At 38.3% G+C, this 16,965-nt stretch overlaps 1 protein-coding gene across 2 annotated transcripts in view; it reads right to left on the bottom strand.

Annotated features, from left to right (window-relative positions):
• Window positions 1-16,965, bottom strand: part of ME1 (malic enzyme 1) — a 195,040-nt gene that overhangs the window by 104,469 nt on the left and 73,606 nt on the right. For both annotated transcript variants that reach the window (XM_067702679.1, XM_067702680.1), the window contains exons 4-5: window positions 14,288-14,363; window positions 11,927-12,088 (exon numbers count right to left, since the gene is read on the bottom strand). In XM_067702679.1, the coding sequence (XP_067558780.1) occupies window positions 11,927-12,088; window positions 14,288-14,363 (238 nt within the window). The remainder of the gene's footprint in view (window positions 1-11,926; window positions 12,089-14,287; window positions 14,364-16,965) is intronic.

The following is a 16,965-nucleotide window of genomic DNA, read 5'->3' as shown; positions in this document are numbered from 1 at the left end:
GAAAAAGTAAGCACGTGACAATACACACCAAGCTGGGAACTGAGAGATTACCTTCTCTCCTCTGGCTTTACTATACAATATAACGATTAGTACTCATTCAAATGCAGGATCACTTGACTGAGATGGCAAGCAATCCCCATAATATGAAAGGACAAAGATAAAAAGTGAGCGGGGGAGCTTCCCCAGTGGCGCAGTGGTTGAGAGTCCGCCTGCCAATGCAGGGGACACGGGTTCGTGCCCCGGTCCAGGAAGATCTCACATGCCGCGGAGCGGCTGCGCCCGTGAGCCATGGTCGCTGAGCCTGCGCGTCCAGAGTCTGTGCTCCGCAACGAGACAGGCCACAACAGTGAGAGGCCCGCGTACAGCAAAAGAAAAGAAAAAAGTGAGGGGGGTTGAGGGAGAAATGCTGACAACCTAGCTGGGACCATGTGGCAGGCAGAATAATGACATGCCCCTCCCCACAAACCTATAAATACATTACCTTTTGTGGCATAAGAAAATTTGCAGATGTGATTAAAGGTCAGTCCTTAAAAGCGAAAAACCTTTTCTGGCTGTAGTCAGAGAAAGAAATGGGATGACAGAAACAGGGTCAGAGAGACACTACATTGCTGGCTTTGAAAATAGATGAAGGGGACCATGAACCAAGGACTGGAGGCATTTCTCTAGAAGTTGGAAAAGACAAGGGTGTGGAACTCAGCCCTGCTGACATCTTTTATGATTTTAGCCTGTTGGGACTTGTGTCAGGCTTGTGACCTATAGAACTATAAGGTAATATATTTGTGCTATTTTAAGCCGCTCAGTTTGTAGTAATTTGTCATGGTAGCAATAGAAACCTAGTACCAGTCACATTCTAGTGCCAACAATGACTTCTGTACAAGTGCTGAAAGATACATGGCAGGTTCATATGACAGAAAAATCTATAAGGTTTTTCTTTTGTTCAGTTTCTCCCCAACACAGCTGCTTCTTGCCAAACATGAAGAGCATTTTCTAGAACAAAAGGGGAACCTCCTCAACAGGAAGAGGCTTCAACTTTGTGACTTTAAGTTCCAATAAGGATTCCAGATCTAGATACACTGTACACATGAACTGAAGGCCAGACTCAACATAAAGCTAGAATCAGAAAAGCTGAGACCCAGAGCAGCAGTTTAATAAACAGAGACTGACTATGTAGAGACAACATTCTCCCACTCGCACTGCCCATGCCCTCTTGAAGACTGACCATGTGTTACGGGCTCAACTGTGCGCCTCCAAAATTCATATGTTCAAGTCCTAATCCCAGTATTTCAGAATATGACTGTATTTGCAGACAGCGTCTTTAAAAAGGTAATTAAATTAAATGGGGTCACTAGGGTGGGCCCTAATCCAACATAACTGGTGCTCTTCTAAGAAAAAATTAGGACACAGATGCAGAGAGACAAAATACCACTGAAGGACAACAAGCCAAGGAGAGAGAGCTTAGAAGAAAGTGACTCTGCTGACACCTTGATGATGGACTTCCAGCCTTCAGAACTGTGAAAAAATAAATTTCTATTGGCTAAGCCACCCAGTTGATGGTACTGTTACAGCAGCCCAAGCAAACACACACCATGTGATACATGTAGCAGTTTTTAAGACTGGAGGGGGCAAAAGGAACATTTACTCACATCTTTAGTAAAATACCAAGCTTCCATATTGGTCACTTACTTAAGAAAAGATAAATGATAAACATAACTTCTATGGGAAGATTTGGCAACAAGAGAAAAAAAAAGAAAGAGAGTATGGAATGCTCTTAAGAGACAAAGAGAATTTATTTCAGGTAAAAGATAACTTTTATATAGCAACTGCTTCACAAGTAAATTAAAGAAAACGTGGACTATGAAATAATAGATGAAAGGTAAGATAAAAACACAAACATCCTACCTAAATAAATGTTTTGCATTATTAACTTAAAGAATAAGAGTATTTTTTGGGCAAGTACTTCTGCGGCTCAGTTCCAGTGTCTCTGTTCTTTAAATTTCTTTTAGTTGTAAGCTGCAGAGATTGAAGAAGGTAGGCAAGTGTGATTTAACAGCAAGGGAGGACTGTCCTATCAATCAGCTGCTAATTCCTTTTCTACTTTCATTACTACTCAATATAGGTATTTATGATAAAAGAGGAAAACATTTGTAATTTATAAAAAAGGGATCTAGCCTTCATGAAACTTTGCTAAGTTATTCTGGCTAAGAAACTAACTGTTGTTAGCAATTGCTTTTGTATTTTTATTATGAAGTGTTAAAACTGGACAGAGATTCACAAAAGGGATGAGATTAAAAATTACGACTACAGGACATTTTGACTACAAGGGGTTTTTCACATGTGAAAGTGGAATACAGAGTGGCAGCATAGAAACTACATGACATGTCACACAAACCCGTCATTCTGCCATATTTCAGTGAATTAAGTTTTCTTTTTGTCTTCTCAGTACAGTAGCAGTGCAAGCATAAAGAGAATAAAGTGTCAACAGGTGGCCAAGATAGGGGAGTAGGAAGACCCTAAACTTACCTCCTCCCACAGACACAACAAAATAACAACTCCTTATAGAATAAGTATCTAAGAGAAAGGCCTGAAGACTAACCAAAAAGATTTTCCACAAGTAAAGACATAAAGAAGAAATCACAATGAGATGGGTGGGAGGCAGAGATGACAGAGTCAGGACCCACACTCTTAGGTCAGCCACCCACAAACAGGAGGGATATCACAATCAGAGGTTCTCCCCAAGGAGCGAGGGGTCTCAGCCCACGTCAGACGCCCCAGCCCAGGAGTCCTGCACTGGGGAGATGAGCCCCCAGAATATATGGCTTTGAAAACCAGTGGGGCTTCTCTTTGGGAGAGCTGGAGGACTGTAGGAAACAGAGCCTTGGCTCTTAAAAAGTATAAGCAAAATCTCACACGCACAGAGGCAGGGGCCCGGGTCCAACACGCTTGCTGATCTTAGACAGCCACCTAAAGACGCAGGAAGCAGCTGGAACCGCCCTCGGAGAAAGAAGCAGTGGCAACAGCCATTCTGAGGACCTCATTCTACTATGATAATACTGGCTCTAGCAAAGCACCATTCTGAAATCTTCCCTCTAGCCTATTAGCACCAGGGTCCAGGCCCCATACTCCAGCAGGCCAGCATCGGTCCCAGGCTCCCCAGCTGCACAAAGAGCCATGCAGGGACCCAGCCTCACCCAGCAGACTGGCAACAGACCCACGCCACCCTAGGTCACACAGCCAAACACACAGGAAGCCTACCCTCCCATCCAGGTGGCCCACAGCCACCTCAGGAGGCATGGCCTCACAGTCAACCAAGACGGAAACCAGCCCCGCTACCAGCATGCCCAGAGTAGTTGGCCGTGCCAAAACAGAAGGATGCACACAGCCCACACAGGGCGTACCCCTAGAACATTTGGCTCTGAGAGAAGAGTGCCACTGGGCCCCAGAGGACATCTACAGAAGGCCACTTCTCCAACACCGGGAAACGTAACCAGTCTACCTACCACATAGAAAAAAACACAAGAATTAGGCAAAACAAGGAAACAGAAGAATTTGTTCCAAATGAAGGAATAAGCCATAACCTCAAAAGAAAGAACTAAATAAAATGGAGATAAGCAATACATCCAATAAATAGTTCAAGGTGATGATCATAAAGATGCTCACCAAATTTGGTAGAAAGATGGATGGATACAGTGAGAATTTCAACAGAGTTCAAAAATATAAAGAAGAACCAAACAGGTTGAAGAATATAATAACTGAAATAAAAATACACTAAAGGGGGCTTCCCTGGTGGTGCAGTGGTTGATGCAGGGGACACGGGTTCGTGCCCCGGTCCGGGAAGATCCCGCGTGCCGTGGAGCGGCTGGGCCCGTGAGCCATGGCCGCTGAGCCTGCGCGTCCGGAGCCTGTGCTCCGCAACGGGAGAGGCCACAATAGTGAGAGGCCCGCGTACCACAGAAAAAAAAATAATAATAATACACTAAAGGAATCAATGGCAGATTACATGATAAAGAGCAATGAATGGATTGGTGAACTGGAAGAGAAAGTAGTGGAAATTAACCAAGATGAACAGAAAAAAGAAAAAACAATTGTAAAAAATAAGGACAGGTTAAGAGATCTCTGCAACAACATGAAGCATACTAACATTCACATTATAGAGGTCCCAAAAGAAGAGAGAGAAAGGGGCAGAGAATTTATTTGGAGAAATAATAGCTGAAAACTATCCTAACCTTGGGAAGAAAACAGACATCCAGGTCCAAGAAGCACAGAGAGTCCCAAAGGAGATGAACCCAAAGAGGTCCACACCAAGACACATTATAATTAAAATGGCAAAAATTAAAGATAAAGAGAGAATCCTAAAAGCAGCTAGAGAAAAGCAACTTGTTACGTACAAGGGAACTCCCATAAGACTATCAGCTGACTTTTCAGTAGAAACTTTATAGGTCAGAGGGAGTGGCACAATACGTTCAAAGTGTTGAAAGGAAAAACCCTACAACCAAGAATACTCCACCCAGCAAGGTTACCATCCAGATTTGAAGGAGTGATGAAAAGCTTTACAGACAAGCACAAGATAAAAGAGTTCAGCACCACTAAACCGGCCATACAAAAAATGTTAAAGGGACTTCTCTAAGTGAAAAAGAAAAAGCTACAACTAGAAATATGGAAATTACAAAAAGCAAAATCTCACTGGTAAAGGCAAACATACAGTAAAGGTAATGGACCAACTACTTATACAGCTAGTAGAAAGGTTAAAAGATAAAGTAGTAAAATCATCTATATCTAACATAAGTAGTTAAAGAATACACAAAATAAAAAGATGTAAAATATGACATTAGACATAAATGGTGGGGGAAGGGATGAGTAAAAATGTAGGGCTGTTAGAATGCATTCAAACTTACGAGATCATCAACTTAAAACAGACACCTATATGTAAGGTTGCTATATATGAACCTCACATAACCACAAACAAAAAAACTATAATAGATACACGAAAAATAAGGAGAAAGGAATTCAAACTTAACATTAAAGATACTCATCAAATCACAAGAGAAAAAAAGAGGAACAGAGAAAAACTATAAAAACAACCAAAAAGCATTGGCTTTTTTTTTTTTTTTTTGCAGCACACGGGCCTCTAACTGCTGTGGCCTCTCCCATTGCAGAGCACGGGCTCCGGACGTGCAGGCCCAGCGGCCATGGCTCATGGGCCCAGCTGCTCTGTGGCATGTGGGATCCTCCCGGACTGGGGCACGAACCCGCGTCCCCTGCATCGGCAGGCGGACTCTCAACCACTGCGCCACCAGGGAAGCCCTAAGCATTGGCATTTTAAAATGCCAATAAGTATATACCTATCAAAAATTACTGTTGAAGTAAATTAATTAAATGCTCCAATCAAAGACATAAAGTGGCTGAATAGATTAAAAAAAAAAAAAGAACCATATATATGCTGCCTAAAACAGATTCACTACAGATAGAAAAACAGACAGACTGTAAGTGATGGGATGAAAAAAAGAATTCTATGAAAAAGCTTGGATAGCAACAATTATATAAGACAAAATAGACTTAAAGACTATAACAAGACATAAAGCACATTACATAATGATAAAGGGATCAATCAAAGATGAATATATAACAATTAAAAATATATATGACCCAACATAGGGGCACTTAAATACATAAAACAAGTATTAACAACATAGAGAAAGTGACAGTAATACAATAATGGTAGGCACTTTAACACCCCACTTACATTAATGAACATATCATCTACACAGAAAAACAAGAAGGAAACACTGGCCTTAAATGACACATTAGACCAGATGGACTTAATAGATTTATAAAACATTCCATCCAAAAACAGCATAATACACATTCTTTTCAAGTGCACATGGAACATTCTCAGGACAGATCACGTTAGACCACAAAACGAGGCTCAGTAAATTTTAAAAAGCTGAAATCATATCAAGCATATTTTCTAACCACAATGCTCTAAGACCAGGAATCAACTACAAGGAAAAAAAGAGCAAAAACCACAAACGCGTGGAGGCTAAACAATATGCTACTAAACAACCAATGGATCACTGAAGAAATCAAAGAGGAAACCAGAAAATACCTGGAGACAAATGAAAATGAAAACACAAATGATCCAAAATCTATGGGATGAAGAAAAGCAGTTCTCAGATGGAAGTTTATATTGATATAAGCTTCCCTCAAGAAACAAGAAAAATCTCAAACAACCCAACCTTACACCCAAAGGAGCTACAAAAGGACAAACAAAACTCAAAGTTAGTGGAAGGAAAGAAATCATAAAGGTCAGAGCAGAAATAAATAAAATAGAAACTTAAAAAAGAAATAAAGAAAGAAAAGATCAATGAAACTAAGAACTGGTTCTTTGAAAAGATAAACAAAATTGATAAACCTTTAGCCAGACTCCTCAAGAAAAAAAAAGGGAGAAGGCCCAAATCAATAAAATCGGAAATGAAAAAGGAGAAATTACAACCAACACTGCAGAAATACAGAGGATCATAAGAGACTATGACAAACAAATAAAATGGACAACCTAGAAGAAATGAACAAATTCCTAGAAATGTACAATCTCCCAAGACTAAACCAGGAAGAAGTAGAAAATGTAAACAGACCTATTACCAGTAATGAAATTGAATCAGTAATTTTAAAACTCCCACCAAGATCAAATGGCTTCTACGATGAATTCTACCAAACATTTAGAAAAGACTGAACACCATTCCTTCTCAAACTATTCCAAAAAACTACAGAGGAAGGCACACTTCCAAACTCCATCTACAAGGCCAGCATCAGCCTGATACCAAAATCAGATGAAGACATCACAAAAAAAAAATTCCAGGCCAATGTCACTGATGAACACAGAAGCAAAAATCCTCAAAAAAATGCTATTAAACCGAACCCAACAATACAGTAAAAGGATCGTACACCATGATCAAGTGGGATTTATCCCAGGGATGCAAGGATTCTTCAATATTCGCAAATCAGTCAGTGTGATACATCACATTACCAAACTGAAGAATAAAGACCACACAATCATCTCAATAGATGCAGAAAAAGCTTTTGACAAAATTCAACACCTATTTATGCTAAAAATCTCTCCAAAAATGGGCATACAGGGAACTTACCTCAACATAATAAAGGCCATAAATGACAAACCCACAGCTAACATCATTCTCAGTGGTGAAAAGCTGAAAGCATTCCCTCTTAAGATCAGGAACAAGACAAGGATGTCCACTGTCGCCACTTTTATTCAATATAGTTTTGGAAGTCTTAGCCACGGCAATCACAGAAGAAAAATAAATAAAAGGAATCCAAATTGGAAAAGAAGACATAAAACTTTCACTGTTTGCAGATGACATGATACTATACATAGAAAATCCTAAAGATGCTACCAGAAAATTACTAGAGCTCATCAATGAATTTGGTAAAGTTGCAGGATACAAAACTAATACAGAGAAATCTCTTGCATTCCTATACACTAACAACAAAAGATCATAAAGAGAAATTAAGGAAACAATTCCATTTACCATCACATCAAAAAGAATAAAATATCTAGGAATAAACCTACCTAAGGAGGTAAAAGACCTGTACTCAGAAAGCTATCAGACACTGATGAAAGAAATTGAAGATAACACAAACATATGGAAAGATATAACGTGTTCATGGATTGGAAGAATTAATAGTTAAAATGACCATACTACCCAAAGCAGTGTATTCATTCAATGCAATCCCAAGGGCATTTTCCGCAGCACTAGAATAAATAATTTTAAAACTTTGTACGGAAACACAAAAGACCTCAGATAGCCAGCACAATCTTCAGAAAGAACAGAGCTGGAGGAATCAGGCTCCCTGACCTCAGATTATATTAAAAGCTACAATAATCAAAACAGTATGATACTGGCACAAAAACAGATGCATAAATCAATGGAACAGAATCGAGAGCTCAGAAATAAACGCACATACTTGTGGTCAATTAATCTATGACAAAGGAGGCAAGAATATGAAATGGAGAAAAGACAGTCTGTTGACTAAGTGGTGCTGGGAAAACTGAACAGCTACGTGTACAAGAATGAAATTAGAACATTCTCTAATATCTTACACAAAACTAAAATCAAAGTGGATTCAAGGGCTTCCCTGGTGGCACAGTGGTTGAGAGTCCGCCTGCCGATGCAGGGGACACGGGTTCGTGCCCTGGTCTGGGAAGATCCCACATGCCGCGGAGCAGCTGGGCCCGTAAGCCATGGCCGCTGAGCCTGCGCGTCCGGAGCCTGTGCTCCGCAACGGGAGAGGCCGCAACAGTGAGAGGCCCGCGTACCGCAAAAAAAAAAAAAAGAAAAAAAACAATGGATTCAAGACCTAAATGTAACACGAGAAACCATATAACTCCTAAAAGAAAATGTAGGTGGAACACTCTTTGACATAAATTATAGCAAGATTTTTTTGAATTTGTCTCCTAAAGGAAACAAAAGCAAAAATAAACAAATGGGACCTAATTAAGCTTAAAAGCTTTTGCTCAGGAAATAAAACCATCAACAAAACAAAAAGACAACCTAATGAATGGAAGAAAATATTTGCAAATGATATAACCAATAAAAGATTAATATCCAAAATATATACACAGCTCATATTAAAAAAACAACCCAGGGGGCTTCCCTGATGGCGCAGTGGTTGAGAATCTGCCTGCTAATGCAGGGGACATAGGTTCGAGCCCTGGTCTGGGAGATCCCACATGCCGCAGAGCAACTAGGCCCGTGAGCCACAACTACTGTGCCTGCGTGTCTGGAGCCCACGCTCTGCAACAAGAGAGGCTGCGATAGTGAGAGGCCCGCGCACCGCGATGAAGCGTGGCCCCTGCTTGCCACAACTAGAGAAAGCCCTCACACAGAAACGAAGACCCAACACAGCAAAAATAAATAAATAAACAACACAATTAAAAAATGGGCAGAAGAAATGAGTAGACATTTTTCCAAAGAAGACAGGGAGATGGACAACAGACACATGAAACAATGCTTAGCATGACTAATCATCAGAGAAATGCACATTAAAGCCACAATGGGACATCACTTCACACCTGTCAGAATGGCTGTCATCAAAAAGACCACAAACAACAAATGTTGGTGAGGATGTGGAGAAGAGGGAACCCTCGTACACTTTTGGTGGGAGTGTAAATTGGTGCAGCCACTGTGGAAAACACTATGGAGGTTTCTCAAAAGACTAAAAACAAAACTACCAAATGACCCAGCAATTCCACTGCTGGGTATATATCCGAAGAAAACAAAAACACTAATTCAAAAAAATACATGCACCCCAATGTTCATAGCAGCATTATTTACGATTGCCAAGATATGGAAGCAACCTAAGTATCCGTCAACAGATGAATGGATAAAGATGTGGCATATATATATACAATGGAATACTACTCAGCCATAAGAAGAATGAACTTTTGCCTTTTATAACAACATGGACGGACTTGGAGGGTATTATGCTAAGTGAAATAAGTTTGACAGAGAAAGACAAATACTGTATAGCATTTATATGTGGAATCTCAAAAATAAAACAAACTAGTGAATATAAAAGAAACAGAATCATAGATATAGAGAACAAACTAGTGGTTATCAGTGAGAAGAGAGAAGGGGTGAGGGACAAGAGAGGGGTAGGAGCTTAAGAGTTCAAAACTACTATGTATAAAATAAATAAGCTACAAGGACATATTGTACAACACAGGGACTATAGCCAATATTTTATAATAACTGTAAATGTGATATAACCTTTAAAAACTGTGAATTACTATGCTAGACACCTGAAACTTATATAATATTGTAAATCAACTATACCTCGATAAAGAAACCCTATGGTATCCAGCAAAAGCATTTCTAAGAGGAAAGTTTATAGCTATACACGCCTACCTCAGGAAACAAGAAAAATCTCAAATAAATCATCTAACCTTACACCTCAAGGAACTATAGAAAGAAGAAAGAACAAAACCCAAAGTTAGTAAAAGGAAAGAAATCATAAAGATCAGAGCAGAAATAAATGAAATTGAGACTAAAAAACAATAGAAGACCAATGAAAATAAGGTCCTTTGTAAAGATAAACAAAATTAATAAACCTTTACCCAGACTCATCAAGAAAAAAAGAGAAAGGGCCCAAATAGGTAAAATCAGAAATGAAAGATGAGAAGTTACAACAGACACCATGGAAATACAAAGGATCATAAGAGATTACATGAACAATCACATGCCAATAATATGGACAACCTATTAGAAATGGATAAATTCCTAGAAATTTACGTCTCCCAAAAACTGAATCAGGAAGAAATATAAAATACGAAAAGACTTATTACAAGTAATGAAATTAAATCAATAATAATAAAAATAAAACTCCCAACAAACAAAAGTCCAGGATCATAAGGCTTCACAGGAAAATTCTATAAAACATTTAAAGAAGAGATAACACCTAACCATCTCAAACTATTCCAAAAACTTGAAAAGAAAGGAATGCTTCCAAGCTCATTCTACAAGGCCACTATCACCCTGATATAAAAATCAGACAAGGAAAAAAAAAAAAAAAAATCAGACAAGGATGTCACACACACAAAAAGAAAATTACAGGCCAATATCACTGATGAACATAGAAGCAAAAATCCTTAACTAAATATTAGCAAAACAAATTCAACAATACATTAAAAGGATCAAACACCATGATCAAGTGGGATTTATCCCAGGAATGCAAGTATGGTTCAATATCTTCAAATCAATGTGATGTAACACATTAATGTGAGATACCACATTAACAAATTGAACAATAAAAAAATCATATGATCGGGACTTCCCTGGTGGCACAGTGGTTAAGAATCCGCCTGCCAATGCAGGGGACATGGGTTCAAGCCCTGGTCCGGGAAGATCCCATGCCGTAGAGCAACTAAGCCCACATGCCACAACTACTGAGCCTGCACTCTAGAGCCCGCGAGCCACAGCTACTGAAGCCTACAGGCCTAGAGCCCGTGCTCCACAACAAGAGAAGCCACCACAAGAAGAAGCCCTCACACTGCAATGAAGAGTAGCCCCCCCTTCGCTGCAACTAGAGAAAGCCCGTGCACAGCAATGAAGACCCAACGCAGGCATAAATAAATAAATAAATAAAATTGATTTTAAAAAAAAGAATCATATGATCATCTCAACAGATGCCAAAAAGACTTTTAACAGAATTCAACAGCCATTTATGATAAAAACTATCAAAAAGTGGGTACAGAGAGAATATACCTCAACATGATAAAGATCTAGGTTTGATATTTACATGCAGCTTTTGAAAAGTCTATCTTAACTGACCATTATTTTTCATTTCTATTTCATAAACCTCTACCTTTAATTTATAGTATCTATCACTCACAACTAATCCAAATATTAGCAATTACAGATGAGCAAAAATATGTACTACTTGATATATAACTTTAAGATTCTAAAATATCGATGCAGGAAAAAGAAATGCTAAACTCCAAATCATCTACCACAAACTCAATACAGATTTTTAGAACAAGATTTCAGACTGACTAAACTTAATAAATTCTTTGGGATTAGTTCCTGCCTAGTATAAAAATAATTTTTTAAAAAGTAACAAGGATATCCTAAAGTAAAACATATACTCTATAGAACAATGGTGTTAAGTGCTCATCAAAGGATACTAAAACACTAAAGAAGCTGCTAAAAACTTAATCACATTACAGAAAAGGGGAAGCGGAAAGGAAAAGCAAAAGAATAATTTCTTTACAAGACTTGGGGGATGAGTTTGAGGAGAGAGAAAGAACCAAACAAAAAAGATGAATTTCATTAAGTTCCTGAAATAATCTCAAAATGCAGAAATATGGTACTATTTTTTAAGGTGTAGAGCTGTGTTATAGACTTAAATTGTTTACCTCATTTTCTGTTCCCACGTCCAGCATGACAGGCAGACATTGTTGAGGATTCATCCCTCCACAAGCTGTATACAGAGCCAGTTTACCCACGGGGATGCCCATCCCATTACAGCCAAGGTCTCCCAGGCCAAGAATACGCTCTCCGTCAGTCACCACAATAGCCTCAAAGAAAAAGAAAAAATATCTATTAACAGATGTTTGCAAATTCCGGGGCATCGTTCCTACTCTCTGTTTCTGAAGTTAATATTTATGCAATGCAATACTAAGCTGTCAAAAAGCATAAATTGAATATACATGGAAAAGATTTTATATGATCATTAAGTGTGGAAGACTGGGGAGAATAAATAATTTGATATATGCATTTCAAATGTATTTTTAAAATACATACATATGATTGTTTGGTTGTTGAGAAAAGAAGACAAGGTATGCCCATAAAGATTCAAACAACTCAAATAATTCAGTCTTAAATCAGGAGGAGTAAGTGGGCAGAGTACAGGTAAATAAGAGCTCAAACTGGGAACTAAAGTGAACCTCAGAACAGCTTTGAAACTAGTCACATCCACTTTGAGTACCATTAGGAGAGTCCATGGTTAAATCATTGCTCAGGAGTCCCCAGTGCTCTGATCTTTAGTTTATGCATCCTCCTAATTTCACAACAATGTTGATCCATCCTCTTTAACTCCTATAACATAGGATACTGTTCTACCATCTTTGAAATATGCCAAGCACAGTCTATTACTACTCTTACCTGATAGTAGAGTACCACTAGACAATTTTAGTTTAGTTTATTTTATTGTTTAGTTTATTTCTAATCATCTTGAATATCTACAAAGCATACATTTTAATCATGTGGAGATTTTAATGCTAAGTACTTTGTTATCTTTATTGAAATTAATGCATCTTTCATCTGTATTCTGTGATTCATGGCCATTACATGAATTTAAGCAAAACCCAATTTTGTGAAACACAATTTATTAGATTTTCTACAAACTGCTACACTTGTCATATCCATGGAGCCTAGAAAAAATGTCAGTTATCTGACCTTAGATAAACTGATGAATTAAAGCTTCTGTTTCTTATTTATAAAAATGCAAATGATAAATATACTTTTCAGAGTAGCTGCATAAAATTAGGAGCCAACTCTGTTGTGCTCACTACTGCACACCAACATCTAGCACAGCATTTGGCACATAGTAAACAATCAAAAACATTAATTAATTGAATAAATCTATGATTCAATACAATGAAATCATGATAAACAAAGAACTTACCGTATTACCTGGTATATTACGAATTCTCAAAAAAATTATAGATATTAGTACTATTATTATCATAAGGACTAATGTACAGAGTCATAGCATTTTAGAAGCAAAGGGGAATTTGGACTACATTCAGTCTATCCCTCTTACAGATTAGGAAACCGAAGATAAGTGAACTGAAATAATTTGCCTACAGTGATTTACCTCATTAATATCAAAGAACCAGGACCCGAGTGTGTTAACTCCTAGTGCAGTGTTTTTCTACCACACTATAATGCAGAACATATATTTTAAAAGTTTGAGGGCTTTTCATTTAGTTTTCTGTTCACCTATATTGTGCAGCTCTTAAAGACCTGCCTTAAAAGTAAATGTGTACATGTACATATGTACTGTTAACTAACTTAAAAATACATATATACATTTCACCCAAAAGTGGGTGAAAATTATTTCTGCATACTCCATAAAGTTGATCTTTGTCAAATTTTCCATGTCTCATTGAAAAGGGTCAATATGCTAGGCTGTTTTGGAGAAGGCAACTTGAGACACCTGCATTCAATTCCCACCACCACCATGCACTACTATGTAACCCACCTGTGCCTTCCTCTCCTCATGGAATTATCATGATACTACATGAGTTAATCCAGGTAAAGTGGCTCACTCAGAAAGCTACCAAACGGTAGATACTATCATTATTCTATTTTCATTAGCTCACTCCCAGAGGGGAGTCAAGTTAGACACTTCAGGTCACCACGATAAAGGAAATGGATTAAGATTTTTGCCTACCTTGATTCCTCTTAGTGGATGATTAAACACAAAAGAAAAAGGAGTTTGCTCAAAGAAATTCAGACACTACTTCAACATTTTGTCAACACTTTTCATAACTTACAATGAATAAAGAAACACTAAGAAATCTGATGGAAATAATGGTGACACTTAGAATCCAAATGGTATCAGAATAAAATTAATCCACTATGCAAAAGTCAAAGGGATATAAATAGAAAAGCTGGTGAAGGCTACATAGCATGGTGAAAAGTGTCAGCCTGTTATGGGATAGGGAAAAGAACAAATGTGCCACAGTGGGAAAACGTGATAACTAACTTACCTTGATGACATCTTCTGGCCATGCATTAAGAACAGAAGCAATATGCCCTCGATCATGGATACTAATAAAGAGACCTCTGACAGGAAAAAAAAAAGGAGTAATTTCAATTTACTTCAGACTTGTCACACTATCACGAATTTTTTTTTTAATTTTCAAATCCATGTAATATATCTCCATTTTTATCAAACTAGTGAAAATTATTGCCTTAAACACATATGGGGCAAGAATCTTATAAGTAAGGGAGAAATTATTTTAAATGATATATCAACATCTACAATAAAGGTAGCTTCACTCTTATAGTACATATTCTTAAATACTTTTTAATTAAAGAAATATTCACTATTTTTATACACAGAGAATTTAAATAGCATTATCATTTCCACACACAGATTTATTCACGGTCTTCATTAAATAAGATAATACACGTAAAAGCACTTTGAAAAACAGCGTGAGGCCTACGTACATAGGGATTTTCAGTGTATATTCCATTATTACGTATTCACAGTGTGAAGACAAGACCCTTATGGGGAGGACTGAAGTGACAGACACGCTGAGCAGTCCTTTCATGTGGAAGTTACTTGGGAAACCCTGAAACCGAGACCCCCCAAAACCAAGTTCCCTTACCAAGTTTATGATTAATCTCTCTAGCCAAAACTTTATTCTTTTCTTGTCCCCTCTAACCTCAATCCTGTGCTAACTGAACACCAAACAACCAGAGTCAGATGCTAAAAGTCATGTTGATAACATAGTTGATGTACTAAAACTGTTATTATAGATATCATTATTAACATACAAACAATACAAACTGTTTCTCCAGGGCAAGATGAGCTAACAGACCTCCAAGCCACAGACCACCTGGCCAGAGAACCCTAAACCAGAAGCATCCTGACTCCAAAAACTACGATTAAGAAATGTCACAGGACAATGATTAAAAGCCCAGCCTCTATGTTCTTCCCCTTTAAAAACACCCACAACTCAAAGACCAGGCTTGTCTCCCACCTCCTTGTTTGGCGCCCTGCAATAAACCCTTACTTTGCTGCAAACTCCCCCGCTGGCAGAGTTCGGATTCACTTGATTCTTCGATTTGTGGTCTCAGTTGTTTGCAACTCTGTTCTTCAGACTCTCAACTTTAACTCGCAGTCTTTAACACTGCTCTCTGACAGCCCTGCATTTCCTATGAAAGCTTAACAAGGAACTTTAAAAATTAAAATAAGAAATTTGTAGATGTCTTAACCTCACTTAAAAGTTTTGCCTTAGCATCGTTAAATACGACTCAAATGCAGAGCACCACACACGACAAATGTCCAGCACTGTTTACGGCCACCACCCTTCTACTCTCTCTCCTTCAGGGCAAAACGCTTCAAAGACTTGTGTGTATTCTTACTGCCTTTGTATCCTTACCTCCCATTCTCTCTTGACCCTGTTAATTAGGCCTTTCCTCCTCACTTCTCCACAAAAACAACTCTTCCCAAAGTCACTGCCGACTGACAGCTGATAAAGTCAGAGGTCAGCTCTCAACTCACCCTACTCGATGTCCCAACTGTGACTGACGTGGCTTTCAGTGTCATGCCCACAATGAAGATTTTCAAACTTCTATCTTCAACCGAGACCACTCCCTTGAGCTCCAAACTGTAAATCTAACTACGTGCCTAACCCCTCGCATCATTCAGGCCTCAACTCAGACCTGAGCTCCTCAGACAGGCCTTCTCTGATAACAGCAGTCCAAGCACCTCCACCCTGCTATTTTCACCAGTGTCGTTTTGCGTATAAAGCATCTGAACTCCCCTTGACTATTTCCTCGCGTGTTGGCTGGCGGTCTCCTCACCGTCCCCCAGGACACACACACACACAGAGCAGCAAGTTCCTTAAGGACCGTGATTATTTTGTTCACATTTGTACGCCCAGTGCCTGTACGTGTGCTGGCGCATAGGATGTGTGCAACACGTGCTGGCTTCAGTGCTGAAAAAATAAGCCTTCCGGATTCAAAAAAAGGTTTTACGTACAGAAAACATGAAGTAAACCCAGACTTATTATGACTTATTAAGTAACCAAAAATTATATTATGATAGTAAGTACCACAGGCGGATTACTGACGACTGTCTGATTCAATAAAAACATTAATTTACCAAGTTGGCACTAAATTGTATCCTTTCCTGTTTATTTTTGCTGTTTCATATGAAGTTATTTGGTTTCTCCAAAATGACTATAAGCTCTTTATAAGTTATATATTTCTTTTGGATCCCTGTCACACCCAACTATGCAATCAACATTAAAGATCTCAATAAATAACTGTCAAATTTAAATGAAATATGGTTGGACTTTTTAAAGAAGGCAATTTTGTTGAATTATCTAAGATGTTCTTGGCAATATACCATTAAATAATGTTCCTTGGGAACTTGTTAGTTAGCCAAGGTTTTCCAAGTAACACTGGTCTCAGGAAATAGTATCATTCTTTTTAAACAAGAGGGACAATGAATTTCCTAAAATTTGCATCAATTAAATGCCAAAGTTAATTAAACAAATATATGAGTACAACTTCAGTGGGAGAGCCATTTGGACACCTGTAATCTCTTGCATTCAGCAGATCCATTTGTACAAAAGTGCTTACTCTTGGAGAGAGCTCAATAAAATGAAGAATCTGTAATGTTCCACCAAAGTCAAGCATTTTGATAGAATAA

Source organism: Pseudorca crassidens, chromosome 13, assembly GCF_039906515.1.
Source record: "Pseudorca crassidens isolate mPseCra1 chromosome 13, mPseCra1.hap1, whole genome shotgun sequence".
Classification (NCBI taxonomy): Eukaryota; Metazoa; Chordata; class Mammalia; order Artiodactyla; family Delphinidae; genus Pseudorca; species Pseudorca crassidens.
Note: the sequence above shows the minus strand (reverse complement) of the source record. Positions and strands in the feature narration are given on the sequence as shown.